Source organism: Rhinoderma darwinii, unplaced genomic scaffold, assembly GCF_050947455.1.
Source record: "Rhinoderma darwinii isolate aRhiDar2 unplaced genomic scaffold, aRhiDar2.hap1 Scaffold_1585, whole genome shotgun sequence".
NCBI classification, from domain to species: Eukaryota; Metazoa; Chordata; class Amphibia; order Anura; family Rhinodermatidae; genus Rhinoderma; species Rhinoderma darwinii.
In genome coordinates, this window is record NW_027461988.1 from 143,393 (window position 1) to 168,688 (window position 25,296).

The 25,296-nt window shown below is 46.8% G+C and overlaps 1 protein-coding gene across 1 annotated transcript in view; it reads right to left on the reverse strand.

Moving 5' to 3' along the window:
* Window positions 1–1,575: 1,575 nt before the first annotated feature.
* Window positions 1,576–25,296, reverse strand: part of LOC142699457 (neurobeachin-like protein 2) — a 112,324-nt gene continuing 88,603 nt past the window's right edge. The window contains 17 exon segments of the mRNA XM_075848045.1: window positions 1,576–4,449; window positions 11,151–11,286; window positions 11,674–11,822; window positions 12,662–12,823; window positions 15,673–15,789; window positions 15,896–15,990; window positions 16,152–16,324; window positions 16,726–16,835; window positions 16,917–17,006; window positions 17,626–17,742; window positions 18,069–18,166; window positions 18,389–18,506; window positions 18,587–18,696; window positions 23,149–23,279; window positions 23,375–23,515; window positions 24,030–24,154; window positions 24,763–24,858. Coding sequence (XP_075704160.1) covers window positions 4,348–4,449; window positions 11,151–11,286; window positions 11,674–11,822; window positions 12,662–12,823; window positions 15,673–15,789; window positions 15,896–15,990; window positions 16,152–16,324; window positions 16,726–16,835; window positions 16,917–17,006; window positions 17,626–17,742; window positions 18,069–18,166; window positions 18,389–18,506; window positions 18,587–18,696; window positions 23,149–23,279; window positions 23,375–23,515; window positions 24,030–24,154; window positions 24,763–24,858 — 2,070 coding nt within the window. The 3' untranslated portion in view covers window positions 1,576–4,347.

Genomic DNA, 25,296 nt, shown 5'->3' on the forward strand with positions numbered 1-25,296 from the left:
CTTCTCCAGGCGATTAACATGACATATTCCGGATGGGTCACTAATAGTCTATAATGAGTGAGTCTACACTGCCCCCTGGTGGGTAAGAGAGGCAATGCTTTATAATATCTGTGCACCATGTAGGAGTAATGGTTGGCACCACCTTCAGCTTGCAGAGTCATAGGTTCCTGGGCTCACTGGCAACTGATTGTGAAGCCGGCTGACCAGGGAGGGAACATTGTGATTATGGAACGGGAATATTACGTAGCGGAATCCATGCGACAATTAAGTAATTCTGACACATATACAAAATTGAGTGGAGACCCCACTAATGGATACATTCAAAAACGTCGCTCTCTTTTGAGAAAAGGTCTGACATTCAATGTTCTTTCTAAACGCCAGGCAGAGAGATTATTACCAGATAAACCAGTTCCACCATACTGGTACTTTCTACCCAAAATCCATAAGACCTATGTCGATCCCCCAGGTAGCCCGTTGTGGCGGGCAGAGCTGCAGTAACTGAACCTTTATCCAGCTATTTAGATTGGTACCTTCGCCCCTATTGCAGTTTTCCATCTTACTTGTTAGATACTAAATCCGTTACAAAACCTTATTGATGTCCAGTGGGACGTGGGTGACGGTCCTGCCGCTATAGATGTGACAAGTTTATATACCAGGATCCGCCACACTGACGGCCGCGGTGCGATCAGATCTTTTTTTAGGAGAGAACAGGGAAAAGCGAGGAAAATATAAACTTCATTTGTGAGTCACTTGATTTTGTGCTTTCCCACAATGCCTTTTGCTTTGGGGATCAATGGTTCGCACAGCGAACCGGTACAGCAATGGGCACCCCCGATGCGCCTACATATGCAAAAAAAATTTTTGCCCATATGGGAATATATATATGTATAATGTTAGTAATCCTTATATTAAATACATAAGACGCTGGTCTAGACTTCTTGACGTCATAATTGTGCGGTCAGGCGCTCAAACAGTTCGATAATTTGTGACTTACATTAAAGTCAATGATTTGAACCTGGAATTTACAGCTAATTTTTGATGCCTAGGCCTCACTAACTGTGCCTCAGCAAACACTGGGGGGCGCCTCAGTTTGAGAAGCAGTGGTCTAAATTGGGTAATGGGTAAGGTGGATGAGGGTGGGGTGGTCTTAGATAGGGGCATTAGGGTTGGTAATGTTTGCAGATTAGGGTTGCAGGTCTTGTGGAAAGGGATGAAGCTTAGCATTAGGAGGGTTACAGTTTGGGGTAAGGGTTTAGGACGGTTAGAGGTGGGAGTTGAGGGTTAAGTGGCTATGGCATTCGTTTTAGGGACAGGTAGATTAAAAAGTTAATGAGGTAGTTGTTATTTCTCGTCATGTGGTACAAGTGCCATTGTTGGGTACGATCCATGGGTCTTGGGGGTAACTGTGGTACCCATGGCCATACTCCTCTCACAAGCCTCTTCCTTCCTATGCCAGTGCTACAAGCTGACCGTTATATGGCTAACGTAACTAGCTCTATTTTGGCCTCACTGTGGCGTACACAGACACAGGACACTGTATTTCTAGGACACATGAAGAAAATGCGGGACACGGGATGTGAGTAGAAAACAATCTTTATCATCCACATTACAGTCATAGGAGTGTCAGACGCCGAGCCGACAGCTTCAAGTTTAAGGCAAGATTTATATAAACATCAATAGTTGTGCTTGATCTTTTTTAAAAAAAAAAAAAAAAAAAAAAGAAGAAGGGGGGTTCCCTCAATTACCTCCACAATGAAAAGAGAATGACCCCACTCTGCCAGTGAAGAACGAAATCATGGCCGCCGAGCTTCCAACGGCCACCAGAGCCTCGGACAGGAAACAGTGGCCACTATTGTGCATGTGATTGGTATCGGATTGTGAAGATTTCCTTTATGTGTATAGAAATTAAATTTAAAAAAAACTAAAAATTCCCCGATATAATGTCACAAGGTCATCTCACAGGAGCAATATAATAACCTAAGGGTTCCCCTTCTCAGGAATGCTGCAAATAGTGACGTCATATCCAATTCCTCGGCTCAGAAAAGTAACGTGTGAAGTATCGGTTATTAGCCAATCAGTGGGCCAGGATTCTCCCAGATATTTACAGCGCGGTACCTGAAGACTGGACATTAGCTATCCTGTTATTCTTGACCTGTAGCATCCATGTCTTCATCATCTCCATGTAAAGCTAGAACAGAACAGGCACAAGAATGACACAATGGGCACAACAAACGGGCCTGCCACACAACAAACGGGCCTGAAACACAACAGCCGTGGTTACCTCAAAGATCAAACTTTATAACAATGTCGTCTGCTCTCAAATAAAAGTAGTAAATCGAGAAAAGGAAGTTGTGCAACTTTAATCCCATGAAAGTCGTACCGTGCAATATTATAGTAACAGCAACCCAACAGGGCAGACGACATGTGACCTCCGAGCTTTATAAATACACAGGTTTGTCAATCAGTAGTAATTGTAGTCACTGACTAGTGTGAGATTACACATGGCGTGTCTGTTGCCCCCATTGCGGTCCCCTCTGTGTATGAACTATAAGGTGTATTTAGAAGAAATTAGCCATGTTTTTCTAATCCTGGACAACCCCGTTAAACTCAAGCCGGTCACATTACACAAAGGACCCGCTCGTCCAGCTTGAGGCCACGTTTTGTATATTTTTTTTAAGAAGACTATTAGATTTTTTTTCACATTTGAATAAAGTCGCCAGAAACGTATATTGCACCACGAGTATTCAAGGTCATTAATGCATTTCATAAAAATTGATCTATAAAAAAAAAAAAATAAATAAATACTCCAGGTGGATTCCTGTGACAATCGTAACATTTCGGGGGAGTAAAAACATGTTAATTTTCTATAAAAAATTTCAACATTTCTAGAAAAGTTAATAAACTTATTAATGAAATTCCAAAGATTCTCACCCACCACCCTAAAAAAGAAGGTCTGTCCATACCTAACAAGGTTACTAAACTCAATGAGGACCTGAACGAGCCCCCCACCCCATACACCTGCCCCAGGATTCTGCATGTAGTAATGTAATTTGACCGAGTATATACATCATGAGATCTTCCCAGAACCATAGACAGTCCATTCCTCCATAAGGACTACTCGCACTGGTTGCAAATATCAAAAGCAGTGAAGAATAGCAACATTTGAATTACATAGATACAAAAATTGTGGAAATTTAGTGCAAATATTGGAAATAAAGACCCGAAAACCAGAAGCCAGAGTCTAACCGTACTGCAGAGTAGTAGTTAGAATCGTGTGTAGCCAGGGAGGCTACCAGAACATGTGCCCCGGGTGCAGCAAGCCACATTGCCTTGGCCAGGCTATTTAGATACAGGGCTGGTGCAGCAAACAGAACTTTTGCCCGGGTACAAAAAAAAAACCATGGATACGACTCTGGTCACAGTCACCCCATTAAATACCCATAAAGATGATCATAAACATCATAGGCCTAGACCAACGACTCACAACCGCCGTCCCAATAGACGCTAAAGCCATCAAACCCGCACGATAAACAGTAAACAATTCTATGTACCAAACCCATAGTGCCCCTCCCCCACCCGGTACATTGCACGTCGCGCCCTATCGTCCGAACAGAAAAAAAAAAATAATCTCAGATTTTGGTTTGAAGGAAAAAAAAAAAGAAGAATCCATTTCAGTAACAGGAAGGAAATAATATAAAACATTGTAACAGAATGCAGCATTACGTGTGAGCTCAGCAGGAAAGAGACGATAATCTGTCACAGCGGCCGGCGCCGGACGAGGGGAAGAAACGCGTCTCCGGTATTAAGTGCAACATCTGCTCCGTCCTTCCATGACGTAAAATATGTTACAGTGTTTACTACAAAAGTCAATAAAAAATAAAGGAACGTGTTAAAACGGAAGCAGAACGCCAATACGGCCGCCCTATGAGGTCCGCAGAGCAGCATTGGTGACGTGGTCCTCATTGGCGCACAATAGTTGTGTCGTCCACCCAACAAGGGAACGTGGGGTGTAACCGTAAAACGTATAAAAGTGACCCGCTCGTTACAATATAATCTCTATGTACAAATCCCACAAGAAACGTGGGCTTCTCCTTTAAGGCGACGAGTCTCTACGAAGGTGCGTGTGATCTCAACGTTACAAGTATCAGCCCCAAATTATTGCTTGTAGAGAGTGCAGGACCCGGATATGTCCCAGCACGGACCACGAAGGGGACAGAGAATGGAGCGAACGCCGTATCAGGGTCATTGGCCACAAACCAAGACGGATCCACAACCGGCGTCCGGGAGAAGGAACACGAGGCTGGTTATACAGACAGGAGGTCCCGTCAGGCACTTGTGGTCTTCACATCATTTGGACTCGGTCGCTCTGTACTCTGTTTCTCCGGAAGATACTTGTGAAATGCGCCGGGTGGAGCCCCAGAGCTTCCGAGTGAACTGTCCCGTCCTCAGCTAAAGAAGAAAAACAAAATGAACATGGAGGCTAGCGCTTTACATATGGAAATAATCTAAACAAGAAGCGGAGTCACTGAGAACATACATTATTGAATATTGATCCTGTATTATACTCCAGAGCTGCACTCACTATTCTGCTGGTGGAGTCACTGTGTACATACATTACTTACCCTGTACTGATCCTGAGTTACATCCTGTATTATACTCCAGAGCTGCACTCACTATTCTGCTGGTGGAGTCACTGTGTACATACATTACATTACTTATCCTGTACTGATCCTGAGTTACATCCTGTATTATACTCCAGAGCTTCACTCACTATTCTGCTGGTGGAGTCACTGTGTACATACATTACATTACTTATCCTGTACTGGTCCTGAGTTACATCCTGTATTATACTCCAGAGCTGCACTCACTATTCTGCTGGTGGAGTCACTGTGTACATACATTACATTACTTATCCTGTACTGATCCTGAGTTATATCCTGTATTATACTCCAGAGCTGCACTCTCCATTCTGCTGGTGGAGTCACTGTGTACATACATTACATTACTTATACTGTACTGATCCTGAGTTACATCCTGTATTATACTCCAGGGCTGCACTCACTATTCTGCTGGTGGAGTCACTGTGTACATACATTACATTACTTATCCTGTACTGATCCTGAGTTATATCCTGTATTATACTCCGGAGCTGCACTCACTATTCTGCTGGTGGAGTCACTGTGTACATAGATTACATTACTTATCCTGTCCTGATACGGAGTTACATCCTGTATTATACTCCAGAGCTGCACTACCTATTCTGCTGGTGGAGTCACTGTGTACATACATTACATTACTTATCCTGTACTAATCCTGAGTTACATCCTGTAATATACTCCAGAGCTGCACTCACTATTCTGCTGGTGGAGTCACTGTGTACATACATTACTTATCCTGTACTGATCCGGAGTTATATCCTGTATTATACTCCAGAGCTGCACTCTCTATTCTGCAGGAGGAGTCACTGTGTACATACATTACATTACTTATCCTGTACTGATCCTGAGCTACATCCTGTATTATACTCCAGAGCTGCACTCACTATTCTGCTGGTGGAGTCACTGTGTACATACTTTACTTATCCTGTACTGATCCTGAGTTACATCCTGTATTATACTCCAGAGCTGCACTCACTATTCTGCTGGTGGAGTCACTGTGTACATAAATTACATTACTTATCCTGTACTAATCCTGAGTTACATCCTGTATTATACTCCAGAGCTGTGCTCACTATTCTGCTGGTGGAGTCACTATGTACATACATTACTTATCCTGTACTGATCCGGAGTTATATCCTGTATTATACTCCAGAGCTGCACTCTCTATTCTGCAGGAGGAGTCACTGTGTACATACATTACATTACTTATCCTGTACTGATCCTGAGCTACATCCTGTATTATACTCCAGAGCTGCACTCACTATTCTGCTGGTGGAGTCACTGTGCACATACATTACATTACTTATCCTGTACTGATCCTGAGTTACATCCTGCATTATACTCCAGAGCTGCACTCACTATTCTGCTGGTGGAGTCACTGTGTACATACATTACATTACTTATCCTGTACTGATCGTGAGTTACATCCTGTATTATACTCCAGAGCTGCACTCACTATTCTGCTGGTGGAGTCACTGTGCACATACATTACATTACTTATCCTGTACTGATCCTAAGTTACATCCTGTATTATACTCCAGAGCTGCACTCACTATTCTGCTGGTGTAGTCACTGTGTACATACATTACATTACTTATCCTGTACTGATCCTGAATTACATCCTGTATTATACTCCAGAGCTGCGTTCACTATTCTGCTGGTGTAGTCACTGTGTACATACATTACATTACTTATCCTGTACTGATCCTGAGTTATATCCTGTATTATACTCCAGAGCTGCACTCACTATTCTGCTGGTGGTTGCTGTGTACATACATTACATTACTTATCCTGTACTGATCCTGAGTTACATCCTGTATTATACTCCAGAGCTGCACTCTCTATTCTGCAGGAGGAGTTACTGTGTACATACATTACATTACTTATCCTGTACTGATCCTGAGTTACATCCTGTATTATACTCCAGAGCTGCACTCACTATTCTGCTGGTGCAGTCACTGTGTACATACATTACATTACTTATCCTGTACTGATCCCGAGCTACAGCCTGTATTATACTCCAGAGCTGCACTCACTATTCTGCTGGTGGAGTCACTGTGTACATACATTACATTACTTATCCTGTACTGATCCTGAGTTATATCCTGTATTATACTCCGGAGCTGCACTCACTATTCTGCTGGTGGAGTCACTGTGTACATAGATTACATTACTTATCCTGTCCTGATACGGAGTTACATCCTGTATTATACTCCAGAGCTGCACTACCTATTCTGCTGGTGGAGTCACTGTGTACATACATTACATTACTTATCCTGTACTAATCCTGAGTTACATCCTGTAATATACTCCAGAGCTGCACTCACTATTCTGCTGGTGGAGTCACTGTGTACATACATTACTTATCCTGTACTGATCCGGAGTTATATCCTGTATTATACTCCAGAGCTGCACTCACTATTCTGCTGGTGGAGTCACTGTGTACATACATTACATTACTTATCCTGTACTGATCCTGAGTTACATCCTGTATTATACTCCAGAGCTTCACTCACTATTCTGCTGGTGGAGTCACTGTGTACATACATTACATTACTTATCCTGTACTGGTCCTGAGTTACATCCTGTATTATACTCCAGAGCTGCACTCACTATTCTGCTGGTGGAGTCACTGTGTACATACATTACATTACTTATCCTGTACTGATCCTGAGTTATATCCTGTATTATACTCCAGAGCTGCACTCTCCATTCTGCTGGTGGAGTCACTGTGTACATACATTACATTACTTATACTGTACTGATCCTGAGTTACATCCTGTATTATACTCCAGGGCTGCACTCACTATTCTGCTGGTGGAGTCACTGTGTACATACATTACATTACTTATCCTGTACTGATCCTGAGTTATATCCTGTATTATACTCCGGAGCTGCACTCACTATTCTGCTGGTGGAGTCACTGTGTACATAGATTACATTACTTATCCTGTCCTGATACGGAGTTACATCCTGTATTATACTCCAGAGCTGCACTACCTATTCTGCTGGTGGAGTCACTGTGTACATACATTACATTACTTATCCTGTACTAATCCTGAGTTACATCCTGTAATATACTCCAGAGCTGCACTCACTATTCTGCTGGTGGAGTCACTGTGTACATACATTACTTATCCTGTACTGATCCGGAGTTATATCCTGTATTATACTCCAGAGCTGCACTCTCTATTCTGCAGGAGGAGTCACTGTGTACATACATTACATTACTTATCCTGTACTGATCCTGAGCTACATCCTGTATTATACTCCAGAGCTGCACTCACTATTCTGCTGGTGGAGTCACTGTGTACATACTTTACTTATCCTGTACTGATCCTGAGTTACATCCTGTATTATACTCCAGAGCTGCACTCACTATTCTGCTGGTGGAGTCACTGTGTACATAAATTACATTACTTATCCTGTACTAATCCTGAGTTACATCCTGTATTATACTCCAGAGCTGTGCTCACTATTCTGCTGGTGGAGTCACTATGTACATACATTACTTATCCTGTACTGATCCGGAGTTATATCCTGTATTATACTCCAGAGCTGCACTCTCTATTCTGCAGGAGGAGTCACTGTGTACATACATTACATTACTTATCCTGTACTGATCCTGAGCTACATCCTGTATTATACTCCAGAGCTGCACTCACTATTCTGCTGGTGGAGTCACTGTGCACATACATTACATTACTTATCCTGTACTGATCCTGAGTTACATCCTGCATTATACTCCAGAGCTGCACTCACTATTCTGCTGGTGGAGTCACTGTGTACATACATTACATTACTTATCCTGTACTGATCGTGAGTTACATCCTGTATTATACTCCAGAGCTGCACTCACTATTCTGCTGGTGGAGTCACTGTGCACATACATTACATTACTTATCCTGTACTGATCCTAAGTTACATCCTGTATTATACTCCAGAGCTGCACTCACTATTCTGCTGGTGTAGTCACTGTGTACATACATTACATTACTTATCCTGTACTGATCCTGAATTACATCCTGTATTATACTCCAGAGCTGCGTTCACTATTCTGCTGGTGTAGTCACTGTGTACATACATTACATTACTTATCCTGTACTGATCCTGAGTTATATCCTGTATTATACTCCAGAGCTGCACTCACTATTCTGCTGGTGGTTGCTGTGTACATACATTACATTACTTATCCTGTACTGATCCTGAGTTACATCCTGTATTATACTCCAGAGCTGCACTCTCTATTCTGCAGGAGGAGTTACTGTGTACATACATTACATTACTTATCCTGTACTGATCCTGAGTTACATCCTGTATTATACTCCAGAGCTTCACTCACTATTCTGCTGGTGCAGTCACTGTGTACATACATTACATTACTTATCCTGTACTGATCCCGAGCTACAGCCTGTATTATACTCCAGAGCTGCACTCACTATTCTGCTGGTGGAGTCACTGTGTACATACATTACATTACTTATCCTGTACTGATCCTGAGTTATATCCTGTATTATACTCCGGAGCTGCACTCACTATTCTGCTGGTGGAGTCACTGTGTACATAGATTACATTACTTATCCTGTCCTGATACGGAGTTACATCCTGTATTATACTCCAGAGCTGCACTACCTATTCTGCTGGTGGAGTCACTGTGTACATACATTACATTACTTATCCTGTACTAATCCTGAGTTACATCCTGTAATATACTCCAGAGCTGCACTCACTATTCTGCTGGTGGAGTCACTGTGTACATACATTACTTATCCTGTACTGATCCGGAGTTATATCCTGTATTATACTCCAGAGCTGCACTCTCTATTCTGCAGGAGGAGTCACTGTGTACATACATTACATTACTTATCCTGTACTGATCCTGAGCTACATCCTGTATTATACTCCAGAGCTGCACTCACTATTCTGCTGGTGGAGTCACTGTGTACATACTTTACTTATCCTGTACTGATCCTGAGTTACATCCTGTATTATACTCCAGAGCTGCACTCACTATTCTGCTGGTGGAGTCACTGTGTACATAAATTACATTACTTATCCTGTACTAATCCTGAGTTACATCCTGTATTATACTCCAGAGCTGTGCTCACTATTCTGCTGGTGGAGTCACTATGTACATACATTACTTATCCTGTACTGATCCGGAGTTATATCCTGTATTATACTCCAGAGCTGCACTCTCTATTCTGCAGGAGGAGTCACTGTGTACATACATTACATTACTTATCCTGTACTGATCCTGAGCTACATCCTGTATTATACTCCAGAGCTGCACTCACTATTCTGCTGGTGGAGTCACTGTGCACATACATTACATTACTTATCCTGTACTGATCCTGAGTTACATCCTGCATTATACTCCAGAGCTGCACTCACTATTCTGCTGGTGGAGTCACTGTGTACATACATTACATTACTTATCCTGTACTGATCGTGAGTTACATCCTGTATTATACTCCAGAGCTGCACTCACTATTCTGCTGGTGGAGTCACTGTGCACATACATTACATTACTTATCCTGTACTGATCCTAAGTTACATCCTGTATTATACTCCAGAGCTGCACTCACTATTCTGCTGGTACATACATTACACTACACTACATACATTACATACATTCACTGTGTACATACATTACATTACTTATCCTGTACTGATCCTGAATTACATCCTGTATTATACTCCAGAGCTGCGTTCACTATTCTGCTGGTGTAGTCACTGTGTACATACATTACATTACTTATCCTGTACTGATCCTGAGTTATATCCTGTATTATACTCCAGAGCTGCACTCACTATTCTGCTGGTGGTTGCTGTGTACATACATTACATTACTTATCCTGTACTGATCCTGAGTTACATCCTGTATTATACTCCAGAGCTGCACTCTCTATTCTGCAGGAGGAGTTACTGTGTACATACATTACATTACTTATCCTGTACTGATCCTGAGTTACATCCTGTATTATACTCCAGAGCTGCACTCACTATTCTGCTGGTGCAGTCACTGTGTACATACATTACATTACTTATCCTGTACTGATCCCGAGCTACAGCCTGTATTATACTCCAGAGCTGCACTCACTATTCTGCTGGTGGAGACACTGTACATACATTACATTACTTATCCTGTACTGATCCTGAGTTATATCCTGTATTATACTCCAGAGCTGTACTCACTATTCTGCTGGTGGAGTCACCGTGTACATACATTACATTACTTACCCTGTACTGATCCTGAGTTACATTCTGTATTATACTCCAGAGCTGCACTCACTATTCTGCTGGTGGAGTCACTGTGTACATACATTACATTACTTATCCTGAGTTTCATCCTGTATTATACTTCAGAGCTGCACTCATTATTCTGCTGGTCATCATTAGAGAAACAGTCAGCAATCTTTTGGAGAGAGCGTTTTATGCGCACTTTGAACGGTAAATATAAAGTTTTATCCACTTTCAGTAAACACTGACCTCCAGAGGTTGTCCAGCTCCCACCACGATCAGCTTTCCGTCATCCAAGCCCACCAGGATGTGACTGTTTTCTTTGGTGACGGACACACAATGCACAGGGACCTTCATAGGCAGTGGAGTTGCGGCCAGGCTAAGGCTGCTGAGAAGGGACAATTCTATTAATGTTCATACATTTCGGACACATTTACAGATTAAACCTACAGATAATGTTCAATAACTTTGTAAATTCTTTGCTTTACTTGCCTTGTCCTGAGTTACATCCTGTCTTATACTCCAGTCACATCCAGAGCTGCATTTACAATTCTGCTGGCTGCCACTTGGAATCGGTCAGGACTTTGCGGACAGACACATCCTCTCTGACGCTATGGTGTACTGCCGAGTATAATCACTACTTCTCCAACAATGCACCAAGGCGAGAGAATGCAGAGAGATGCAGCTCTGGATGTGACTAGGGTCTAACACAGGTGAATGATCCTGGTGAAGGTAAAATGTTGTTGGTTTTGGCCTCTGTAGCGGTTCTCACCTGCGGAGGTCCCGTATCTGCAGAGAGCACTGCGCGGTGCCGAGGACCACATAGTCTTGTGTGACACAAAGATCGGTGGCCTGCTCGTCCAGACCCACGGAGGACAGGTGCTTCCCATTCACAGAGTACAGGTGCAGGCCAAACTTATCCTACAAAGTACAAGATGTCACTAGGTGAGGTCTGCGGACAAATACAAAGGACATTTCCCTCTACATTAAAGTCCTTGAGTTCTCATCTGTTTCTCGGCACCTTCAGGCAATTTTGACTCAAAGTGTAAAGTTTTTGTATCGCTCAACAAATTCACGTTGGTCTTTAAACCTCCTAAATATATAAGTAGTGGATGTGCAGGGGCCACACATGCCACGTATGTCTAGATCAACGCATCTCCACATAATCACCGGAGACCAAAAACCTCCATCATCTAGATCCGGTGATCAACCATGTCGACAAATGGTCTAAGTAGGAGCGGATATCCTCTGTCACCAGCAAGAGGGGCGATAATATGAGTGAGAGTTCCTACATTCCCCTCCCCGGGGGTCTCTGGAGGCAGCACAGGGGGGGGGGAGGGAGAGGACACGGACAGGCCGGGATCTTTCTTCCTGCTCTCACCTGCAGCTCCTCCTCCCTCCTCCCCTTCACAGACACAGCACCAGGTAGACAAACTCTTCATCCTCCTCCCGTACTTCAAACAAGCGCTGCGCCCCAAATATTGCACCTAGAGCTGTGATCCTGGTGTCATTTGAAACCTAAGATTCTGGGCTTTAATGTGAGATCATCTCGTAGTCGCTGCAAGCATCTGAAGTCATGACTTATTACATGTGCCCTTGGCAGTGAAAGGATTAAGTCTTGAACAGCAATATTGGGGGGTGTAACATTGTAGAACAGATTTGCAGTTCAGGAGTCTGAGAAAGCTGGGTGACAGATCTGCTCAGGTGCAGTACAACGTTCCTTCAGATAGTGACATGAGATATGGGGGGGGGGTCCTCACCTTTAGGGAGCTCCGGCCTTCGATCGTGCTCTGGAAGACGATCTGTCCCTCCAGGCCCACAGCGAGGTGTGAGATGGTCAGCGGGAGGGAGCTCTCACAGGGGGGCTTAATACACCTCATGAACTGCCCCCGCCGGACGGTGTGCACGATGATCGTCCCGTCCTACAAGAAGACATCGCAGTGTTACACATAATCACACTCCACATTGTTTCATGAATATTCCTGCCACTTTCTTATATACTTTGTGTTTGATTTGCTTAGCATGTGCAAGATCTCTGCTTGTTGTCAGTGTTTGGGAACATTCATGTTTACATCCAGAGCCTGGAATCCCATCCTTATCTAGTCCTGCTCACAGAGCTGAGGGTTTGTTACTATTGTGTCCAGCCTAAACAATCCTCTGTGAGTTAAACCGCTCCAAACGGATTATTTTACCTGCACTAAAACACTGTAGCAAACTATCAGGACAGGAGAGAGATTTGTGCTTCTGATGTGTTGAGCTCACAAAGGATCGGGTCAGGGCAGGTTTTCAGTCTCTGGACGTAAACAGAAAGTTTCCAGTCACTGACGGCAAGCAGAGATCTTCAAATGGTGAGGGAGGAAAAGGAACACAAAGTAACTGAAGAAAACCCTTTAAAGAATCTCAGTCACACGTGATGAGCCGAGTGATATGTCCAGGTCGAGTTTCAATGATCCGCCTGATACTGACCGGTATCATGAAGGGGACTGGAGACGTCAGAAGACGGCACCACAAATGATCAGACACGAGACTTTGGCTACGTCCTGGAGGCAATTTCAATCCAAAAACAGAGAGTTGTGGTGAATGATTCCTGCTCTGAATGGTCCCCGGTTATAAGTGGTGACCCCCGGGGTCCGTGCTGCGACCACTATTATTCACCTTATTTATTACTGATATAGAGGGTGGGAGTAGTAGTGCCGCTTCTGTACAGATGATAAGCTATGTAGTAATGTTCAGTCTATGGAGGATAAATCACAAGCTGATCTGGACACTGAGTGTTTGGGTATTTACTTGGTGAATGAGGTTTAATGTAAATAAATGTAAAGTTCTGCATCTGGGAGTAATAATCTGGAGGCATCATATGTCCTAGAGGAGCTACACTGGGGGAGCCACTTGTTGAGAAGGATCTGGGTGTAATAATCTGCAGCATCAAATGTCCTAGGGGGCGCTACACTGGGGGAGTCACTTGTAGAGAAGGATCTGGGTGTAATAATCTGCAGCATCATATGTCCTAGGGGGCGCTACACTGGGGGAGTCACTTGTAGAGAAGGATCTGGGTGTAATAATCTGCAGCATCATATGTCCTAGGGGGCGCTACACTGGGGGAGTCACTTGTAGAGAAGGATCTGGGTGTAATAATCTGCAGCATCATATGTCCTAGGGGGCGCTACACTGGGGGAGTCACTTGTAGAGAAGTATCTGGGTGTAATAATCTGCAGCATCATATGTCCTAGGGGGAGCTACACTGGGGGAGTCACTTGTAGAGAAGAATCTGGGTGTAATAATCTGCAGGCATCATATGTCCTAGGGGGCGCTACACTGGGGGAGTCACTTGTTGAGAAATATCTGGGTGTAATAATCTGGAGGCATCATATGTCCTAGGGGGAGCTACACTGGGGGAGTCACTTGTAGAGAAGGATCTGGGTGTAATAATCTGCAGCATCATATGTCCTAGGGGGCGCTACACTGGGGGAGTCACTTGGTGAGAAGGATCTGGGTGTAATAATCTGCAGCATCATATGTCCTAGGGGGGGCTACACTGGGGGAGTCACTTGTGGAGAAGGATCTGGGTGTAATAATCTGCATGTATTATATGTCCTAGGGGGCGCTACACTGAGGGAGTCACTTGTTGAGAAGGATCTGGGTGTAATAATCTGCATGTATTATATGTCCTAGGGGGCGCTACACTGGGGGAGTCACTTGTTGAGAAGGATCTGGGTGTAATAATCTGCAGCATCATATGTTCTAGGGGAGCTACACTGGGGGAGTCACTTGTTGAGAAGGATCTGGATGTAATAATCTGCAGCATCATATGTCCTAGGGGGAGCTACACTGGGGGAGTCACTTGTAGAGAAGGATCTGGGTGTAATAATCTGCAGCATCATATGTCCTAGGGGGCGCTACACTGGGGGAGTCACTTGTTGAGAAGGATCTGGGTGTAATAATCTGCAGCATCATATGTCCTAGGGGGCGCTACACTGGGGGAGTCACTTGTTGAGAAGGATCTGGGTGTACTTGTAGATCATAAATTAAATAACAGCACAATGTCAATCAGCTGCTTGTAAGGCCAGCAGGATAATGTCGTGTATTAGAAGAGGCCTGGACTCGCGGGACAGGGATGTAATATTACCACTTTACAAAGCATTAGTGAGGCCTCATCTAGAATATGCAGTCCAGTTCTGGGCTCCAGTTCAGAGAAAGGATAGCATGAAGTTGTGGAAGTGTCACCTCATGAGCTGGTCACAGCAGTAACAGTGGATGGCGTCAAGAAAAGCCGGGATTATTTCCCAGAACAGATCAATGCTTATGTATGGGCTAGTTCACATGGAGTATTTTAGCGATGTTTATTACGCGGAAACCGCGTCGGAAACCGCGTCGGAAAAGAGCGCCAAAAAAGGCCCAAAATCACCTCCTATTGATTTCAATGGGAGATGGGAAGAAAAAGTGCCAAATGTTTGGCCGGCAGGTCAAAATCTGCCTCAAAGTTCCTGAGGCAGATTTTTCCGCCTGCAAAAAATTCTGTGTGAACAGGGCCTAAATGCATTTTTTTGTCCCCCCTCTCTGGATCAATGGGAAACAACAAATGACGCCTCCCCATTCGCTTCATCCACATCCATTCCCATCCCCTGGTTGAACTTGGTGTCTTTTTTCAACTGTACTATGTAACAATATGTAACTGCATAACTATATGTAACAATATAACTGTAACAATCTGGAACTATATGTATTCTTTGTTTAATAGAATGTGGAACGAGGACTCTAATGATCATCCAACCTTAGAGCCAGAGACGGCCATGTCCAACTCGGTGCTTATGGCCACACACGTGACCTCATCATTATGTCCGTACAACACCCGCACAGGCTTAGGAGACAAACCAGTGGACAGTCCACCCTGGACGGAGATTAAAAAACAAAACAAAAAAAACAAAACATCGTCAATGTAACGTACCCAGACTTATACAAAGCAGCAGAAAGATGAGAACAAAGAGGCTCCTCACCTGCTGAAGAACCTCCCAGACCATGCACGTCGTGTCCCGAGATCCAGAAATGAGGTATATTCCACAGAGGTCCAGAGCCAGACACGTCACCACATCTGCCACCAGAAATAGAGAGGGGTATAGATCAGACCTTGTTGGTAAGGGCATGGACTGATATGGAGAACCCCACTGTTCTTATATGCAATATATGACCCCAAAAATGTACAGATCTGATCCTTCCATAAAAGTTATGGTTTTCATTAGTTCTAGTAATTACCAATATGTCTGGTGACGTGGACAATGACTTTTCCTCTACTCAAGGAGGTGACCCGCAGGCTGTTGTCCCAGTGTCCACCACTGAACAGTAACTTTGCATCATGAGACACGACCAGGATTCTAGAGGACAACTCAGCGCCCATGGCAAAGGGGCCAGAGAGGAAGCGATGTGTCCTGAACAAAAATAAAACCTTCTCAGACTGTGGACCAACCTGTATACAGCACCATACATATATCTCTGATGTCCCTCCATACTGGTAAGGAAGGTTACAGGTTCTAGTCATCTGCCATCTGAGCAGTCTCCAGCGGCAGAGAGCCAGGCTTAGGGTAGGACAACCTCATCCCATCACTTTCTGCTGTCTAGAGGACCAGGGGGTTAAGAACCACCACTACCTACCAAAGGGCCAGTCCCAGTGGATGGGGCCACACGTCGTTGAATTCTTAACCAACGGCTTTTGGTTGGAGTTGCCCGTGAAGGGACACCAGCATGACTCAACCACGTCTCTCCACTTCTAGATGTGACATTTTGCCATGTGGAGATTCAGGGAGATACACGGGGTGAAGCCGATACTCACTTGACGTTGGAGACGGTGGGGTCCTTTGTGAAGCTGAAGTAATTGGAGAAGTTCTTGTCGTAGGGCAGCCAACCGTGAGTGCCCAGAAGACCATTAGCACTAACTGTGACCTGAAAGACGAGAGAGCTGGGTCATCAGAACTCAATGAGGATCTATGGGTCTGACATGCTCCTTACACACTGTTGACTCACCAACACATCTGGAGATCCCTGAGTCATGAAGGAGTGAGCCTGGTTTTTGGGGACCACAGCTTGCACCAAAGGAACCCCTTCCATCATACCCTGTGGGATGAACACATACAATTACATGGCTGCTCATTGATAAAACCTTCCCAAAGGGGTTCCCTGCTTTGGACAATCACTACTTGCTAGAAGGGTCTCTTGAAAAAGATCAGTTGTGACCTGTGAGGAAACCTGGCAGTAAGTGTTCAGTTTCCCTGCAGCGCCACCACAGGAGAAATGAAGTATTACACAGTGTCCATTCATATCAATGCGTTGTCTACGTAATACAGGAAAGGTCCTCCAGAGAGAGAGAGACGCTCTATGTAACTGCTCTCCACTCTGACCGAGAGATGAGGATCCTGAACAGAAGACCCCCCTCTATTACCCCAGAATTCACTAACAGGGTAAAATTAAAACAATACAGTAATAATTTTGTGTCCAAAATAAAAGTTCAAACGTGGACGTCCAGGACCCCAAACCATGTGACCGGCTTGGCCATCCAGGTGGATCCATTACTGGTAGACCTCACAGAAGAGGGCGCTTTTATGGGGTCTGGACTAAAATGAGATTGTAGCCTAATACTATTTCTTTAGAATGGCTACCCCCACTACGTGTAATGGCCCCTTTAAGAGACTCCATTGAGGTTGATTAGCAGTAATGTCCGGTCCAGCGTCCTCACCTCCACAAAGAACGTCTTCAACTCGGATAACTTCTCAAACAGATTGGGTGAGTAGGTGTCCAGCCTGCAGAGTCTCCTCGCTGCGTGCTCAGCGGATAGACGCGGCGGGTGAGGTTCCTACACAGAATGAAGGACAAAGCTCATCCGATATCCACCATGACAGGGATAAAATAACGCGGAAACGTCTTACGTAACATCGTATTAACTCTTTATTTCCTGCAGAAATAACTTAATACCATTTTCCAAGTCAATGCAAACAGAATGCCCAGGAACTTTGTAATGTGTTTGCATTTTGTAATACATTAGGTTTTGTGCTCCGGTCACATCCAAAGCTGCATGCTCTTCTGCTGGACTCTTGTTATCTCTCAAACGACCCCCTGCTGAGCCAACGTCTGCATAAAAAAAACTTTATATAAAACCTACAAAACACTTCGACAGGATACCTTGAGGAGCTGGCAGGGAGTCTGCCCAAAGTTACTGATGATCCCCTCCAAAGCTTTCCTCTCCGTCTCATCCGCAATAGCGTCCAGGTCCACCACACCTGCGCAAAGAGAGACCTGGTGAGATCCTACAATAGTGTAGAACCTAGAAGAGGAGGTTCTGAAAGATCCGGCATCAAAGAATTCATTTCCCCTTTAAATCTAAATAATCCCAATAAAAGTCCTGTAGGTGCAGTACATCTCCCCGTGCCAGGACTGCCGGCGTGGTGACCGCCATCCCTCCTCCTGTCCACCGGGCGGTGATGTCTCCATCACCCTCTCACCTTCATACGTGCAATAATAAAACACGTTTAGCGCTTCCACGGCGTCTTCTCCCCTCTGCTTGTAACCGAAGATCAGATCGATCCATTCGTGAAGATGGGAGGAGACAAACTCCGACTCCTGGTAGAGAAAGCGCCACATCACACCTGTTATTATAGTAAACGCCATGACAGACGCCACACACACAAAGCGGAACTTACCAGCGCCTGCCTGTGCTTGTAAACGAAGTCCTCGCGAGACGCCGCCCAGCGCGGCAACACAACCTCATCCACTTTACCATTGGAGATCTGGAGACAGCCGAGGTCAAAACCTGGAGGAAGCCAAGAGATTCAGTGCTGAGGGGCGATTACTTTATATACGGACCCCTCCCTGACTGCGGAGATCAGGCTCTATGCACAGGGTCCGAGTGTCGGACGATAAAAACGGACGTTTTGATCCGATTTTCTTTGCCTTTTTGCATCCGTTTAGTATCCGTTCCGTTTCCGGGCCGTGTTTCCACTTTTACGCCTCATTCACACGACCGGGTCCGAGTGTCGGCCGATAAAATCGGCCGTTTTGGGCCGTTTTTCCCGGCCGGTTTGCATCCGTTTTGCATCCGTTCCGGGCCGTGTTGCCGTTTTTAACGGACGATTTTGACCCGTTTTGCATCCGGTTTTTTCCCTGTCCGTTTTAAAATCGGATGAATTTCATTTAAATTTGTTGCCACACACAGCCATTTGTAGATAATGCCACCCAGCCCCCTGCAGGTAATGCCACCCAGCCCCCTGCAGGTAATGCCACCCAGCCCCCTGCAGGTAATGCCACCCAGCCCCCTGCAGGTAATGCCACCCAGCCCCTTGTAGGTAATGCCACCCAGCCCCCTGTAGGTAATGCCACCCAGCTCCCTGTTGGTAATGCCACCCAGCCCCCTGTAGGTGATGCCACCCAGCCCCCTGCAGGTAATGCCACCCAGCTCCCTGTTGGTAATGCCCCCCTGCTCCCTGTTGGTAATGCCCCCCTGCCCCCTGCAGGTAATGCCACCCTGCCCCCTGTAGGTAATGCCACCCTGCCCCTTGTAGGTAATGCCACCCAGCTCCCTGTAGGTAATGCCACCCAGCCCCCTGTAGGTGATGCCACCCAGCCCCCTGTAGGTGATGCACCCATCCCCCCCCCCCCCCCCACATTCCAGGAGAAGTCACTGACTTCAATGTCCATATATGTACAGTGTAGTCACGCACTTCTCCTGTAGCGGAATCCCCAGCCGGGGATTGGGGATTCCGACTCCTACAGGGAGCAAAAAAGACCCTCCTCCTCCTCCTCCTCACATGCACTCTGCACTGTGAGAAGGAGGAGGAGAGAGAGCGCGCGAGCGACGGTAGACCCGGCCATCACTCGGGACACATTCCGGTGATGGCCGTGTATTACCCGGCCCCATAGACTTCTATGGGAGCAGGGCGGCCGGGTAAACGAAAATAGGGCATGTCCCATTTTTTGACGGCCAGGTTTCCCAGGCCGTCAAAAAATCGGTCGTGTGAATAGCCCCATTAGGGGTCTATTGTTCCTAATGCAGCCGGGTGACGGCCGATTTATGAACGGCCGGCATCCGGCCGGGAAACCCTGCCGTGTGAATAAGGGCTTAATGGACAATTTTGACCCGTTTTGCATCAGTTTTTTTCCCTATCCGTTTTAAAAACAGATGAATGTCATTTGTCAATTTTTTGCCACACACTTCCCTAATTCGATACTGCCACACAGCCCCCCTGTAGGTAGTGCCACACAGCCCCCCTGTAGGTAGTGCCACACAGCCCCCCTGTAGGTAGTGCCACACAGCCCCCTTGTAGGTAGTGCCACACAGCCCCCCTGTAGGTAGTGCCACACAGCCCCCCTGTAGGTAGTGCCACACAGCCCCCCTGTAGGTAGTGCCACACAGCCCCCCTGTAGGTAGTGCCACACAGCCCCCTTGTAGGTAGTGCCACACAGCCCCCCTGTAGGTAGTGCCACACAGCCCCCCTGTAGGTAGCGCCACACAGCCCCCCTGTAGGTAGCGCCACACAGCCCCCTTGTAGGTAGTGCCACACAGCCCCCCTGTAGGTAGTGCCACACAGCCCCCCTGTAGGTAGTGCCACACAGCCCCCTGTAGGTAGTGCCACACAGCCCCCCTGTAGGTAGTGCCACACAGCCCCCCTGTAGGTAGTGCCACACAGCCCCCTTGTAGGTAGTGCCACACAGCCCCCTTGTAGGTAGTGCCACACAGCCCCCTTGTAGGTAGTGCCACACAGCCCCCTTGTAGGTAGTGCCACACAGCCCCCTGGTACATAGCACACACCCGCCTTCCTGTATATAGTGCCACTGTAGGGGACCGCTCCAGGAGAAGTCCCTGACGTCACTGTCCATATATGTTGTAAGTGTCCTGGAGCGGAATCCCCGGCCACAGTGTCTGCAACACTGTGGCCGGGGATTAGGAATTCCGCTTCTACAGGGAGCAAAAAAATCTCCTCCCCTTCCTCACATGAACTTCTCCTGTGAGGATGAGAAGAGAGCGAGCGGAAGAAAGCACGTCCGTCACTCAGATCATATCCAAGTGACAGCCGTGCTTTACCCGGCCCCAGAGACTTCTACGTGAGCCGTGTGAACAGCCCAAAACAGGGCATGTTCCATTTTTTGACAGCCCAGTTTACCAGGCCATCAAAAGATCGGCCGTGTGAATAACCCCAGTTGGGGACCATTGTTCTTACTGCGGCCGTTACATTACATAAACGGCCACCATGTCGTGTGAATAGGGAGATTTACAAAGACCTGACTGTATCTGATCTTCAAATGGTGGGCAAAACTAAAAGAAAAAATATACCAATAAAAATATATAGAATATAATCAAAAAATAAAAAATAAACTAAATTACAAATAAATAAATAAATAAAATATATATATAATTAAAAAAAAATCATAATAAACAGATAATATTAATGAAAATACATATAATTTTATTGTAAAAGATAAATAGAAACAAAAGTAAATTGTAAAGAGGGTGCAAAAAATTTAACGGGACGGAGGCCAAAAAAACAAAAATGAGAACGGATGTGCCACACAGCCCCCCTGTAGGTAGTGCCACACAGCCCCCCTGTAGGTAGTGCCACACAGCCCCCTGTAGGTAGTGCCACACAGCCCCCTGTAGGTAGTGCCACACAGCCCCCTGTAGGTAGTGCCACACAGCCCCCTGTAGGTAGTGCCACACAGCCCCCCTGTAGGTAGTGCCACACAGCCCCCTGTAGGTAGTGCCACGCAGCCCCCCTGTAGGTAGTGCCACACAGCCCCCCTGTAGGTAGTGCCACACAGCCCCCCTGTAGGTAGTGCCACACACAGCCCCCCTGTAGGTAGTGCCACACACAGCCCCCCTGTAGGTAGTGCCACACAGCCCCCCTGTAGGTAGTGCCACACACAGCCCCCTGTAGATAGTGCCACACACAGCCCCCTGTAGGTAGTGCCACACACAGCCCCCTGTAGGTAGTGCCACACACAGCACCCCTGTAGGTAGTGCCACACACAGCCCCCCTGTAGGTAGTGCCACACACAGCCCCCCTGTAGGTAGTGCCACACACAGCCCCCCTGTAGGTAGTGCCACACACAGCCCCCCTATAGGTAGTGCCACAGCCCCCCTGTAGGTAGTGCCACACAGCCCCCCTGTAGGTAGTGCCACACAGCCCCCCTGTAGGTAGTGCCACACAGCCCCCCTGTAGGTAGTGCCACACAGCCCCCCTGTAGGTAGTGCCACACAGCCCCCCTGTAGGTAGTGCCACACAGCCCCCCTGTAGGTAGTGCCACACAGCCCCCTGTAGGTAGTGCCACACAGCCCCCCTGTAGGTAGTGCCACACAGCCCCCCTGTAGGTAGTGCCACACACAGCCCCCCTGTAGGTAGTGCCACACACAGCCCCCTGTAGGTAGTGCCACACAGCCCCCCTGTAGGTAGTGCCACACAGCCCCCCTATAGGTAGTGCCACACAGCCCCCCTGTAGGTAGTGCCACACAACCCCCCTGTAGGTAGTGCCACACAGCCCCCCTGTAGGTAGTGCCACACAGCCCCCCTGTAGGTAGTGCCACACAGCCCCCTGTAGGTAGTGCCACACAGCCCCCTGTAGGTAGTGCCACACAGCCCCCCTGTAGGTAGTGCCACACAGCCCCCTGTAGGTAGTGCCACACAGCCCCCTGTAGGTAGTGCCACACAGCCCCCTGTAGGTAGTGCCACACAGCCCCCTGTAGGTAGTGCCACACAGCCCCCTGTAGGTAGTGCCACACAGCCCCCCTGTAGGTAGTGCCACACAGCCCCCCTGTAGGTAGTGCCACACAGCCCCCCTGTAGGTAGTGCCACACAGCCCCCCTGTAGGTAGTGCCACACAGCCCCCCTGTAGGTAGTGCCATTCTATCATCCGGACTAGTTAGGAGATGTCCCCAGGGAGGCTGCACAGGGCAGGATCCCTACCGCCCCCCGTACAGCAGGGAGCTGTATCCACATTCAGTGCCTCCACTAGAATATCGCAGCCAGAGCCGCTGTTTTGGAGCCTCGACTCCCGGCTCTGGTTTGAAGTCATGACGGGATAACTACATCATTAGCTTCAAAACCCCATGACTGCCGAGACAGGATACGGACGTCCTGAGGAGTGAAAGGGTTAAACGGCCGTATTGAGGCTGCATATCTGTATCACATCTGCAAGACCTGAAACCCCCCCCCCCATAACAATGCTAAACCGAACTTTGATCACCACAGGGGTCCGGGGGTTCCCCACTTACCGTTCTCGTTCTCCAGGAATTCAGAAAAATAGAAAAACTCTGGAATCAATTCTTTGACGTCTACGGGGTTCTCCATGCGAGCCTGCCAGGCGGCGGGGATAGAGTGGAACTGCCGATCTGAGCAATCAAACCTGAGGAAGGTGAAAAAGAGGAAAAATGAGGACCAGGAACGGCGCAAATGTTTCCTACAGGCACCCGGCGGAATAAGCGCTGCCCCCTCCCCCACCTGCCGCTCTGCAGCTGAATGTGCAGGGTGGTGAACGGCTCCATGCGGATCATGTAATGCATCACTCCCGCTGCGTTGGAGTAGTGAGTGCCGTAATGGAACTTGTCCACGGTCCCTGTGGGGTCTTCAAAGCTCTCGTACCTGCGGGGGAAATAAAGAGAGATGATTCCTGCCCCCAATGACGGCCGATATCTCACCTGTAGATTAGTCCCATATTTTTGGGGCCCCTTTAAATAGGTCATGCCACAAACTACGGCATTTGATTTACAAATAGTGCATACGACCTCCTCCAGCACACACCAAAATATACACCGACCCCAGAACCCCCGAAATACAGACATCAGAACCCTCCTAATACAGACCCCAATCCGGAGGTGCAGATATTCACCAGTCCACGTTATTGAAGCCCTTCTTATACCAGGGCGCCGAAAACCACAGGACCTACCCCTAATTTAAACTGCAGACCCTCTGACACATATAGTGCAGTGCAGATAATTGGGGTGTGCACTGCAGATGTTGTCCCCTAGGTGGCGCCACATTTCAGTAGAACATCCTATAACATAATAGGCACTTTCTCTCCTATTTGGATACATCCACCAAGGTGGTCCCCAGGCCCCAGCCATCAGCAATGATGAGGGTATTACTGGCGACTTACTTCTCTTTCACCTCCTGGGCATGCCGCTCGTTCACTACCCCAATGGGTCTGGAGAGGTCGCGGAATACCTCCGGGTTATTCAGATCTAGGGTTTCAGAAACGTAATCTCGCAATATCCAAGGAAACTGGAATATAGGAAACAGACCATGTAAAGAAAGAGATTTACATTTTGCATTACATCATATGCTTTTCTCCAGTCACATCCAAAGCTGTACTCAAAATTCTGCTGGCTTCTTGTTCGCTTTAAAGCAAAGGATCACTTTTTGACATCTTTTACATGAGTCCTGGGGATATGAGAGAAGATGTCATAGTTGGGGGCTCCACCGGTCAGCAGCTCTAGGCCTCCTTCCAGTTTTAGCTCGGAGTCACGGAGTTAGTTGGTCTCCCACTGGAATTTACAGGACAGTAAGGCACATTGATGATGCAAGACCTCACATCTCTCTGTCGCCCCCTGCTGTTTCATTGTAGAGAGCATGCCATGCTGTAGTGCATGGTGGAAGATGTAGCCTTAAAACCAGCAAAGTCGGAAAAAACACACAAAAAAACCCACAACTACTGCAATGCAATGCAGCATGAGGCACTGTATTCTGATATCTCAGCATTGCGGTTAGGATTGGGTCTGTCATCACAATCCTGAAGGATTCCAGGGGTCAGGATTATAAATGCAGCTCTGGATGTGACATATTGTGGCCGGTGACACCGGGGATGGGACACATAAGTGTTGTGCGCTCACCACAGGATACTGCGACAAATCGTTGTACGTTCTTCCGGCGATCGTGTTCAGCTGCATGAGGTACTCGAAGTTGGAAATCTCCCTCCACATCCATTTCTGCAGCGAGAGAAGGACAAGTCAGATAGAGAGGACAGATCAGGCAGTCACCACGGTGTATGGATATAGGACACATGGTGGCAAAATAGAGAACAGTGGGAGCCGTATTACAGGGGCCCCCACAACAAATTATAGGGCCAAACACATAACGCTGTGAATGATCCGACCAGAAAAGAGGAGTTACAATTGTCATAATGTGTTTATTACTAAATCAGGTCTGATCCACAAGAGTCTGCTCTGTTGGTCCTAAAAGGATGAGAACTTAATGGACTTGTGGACTGTGATATTGGAGGATCAACGCTGTAATGAGCCCACAGTCCTCTGAAGAGGCCAATATATACAATGCAGCGTGTGTCCCTTTAACATGGCAAATCCACTGGAAACAGTATTCCATAAAGGTCCGATAGATGTGGGTGCAACCGGCACCCCCTACACTTC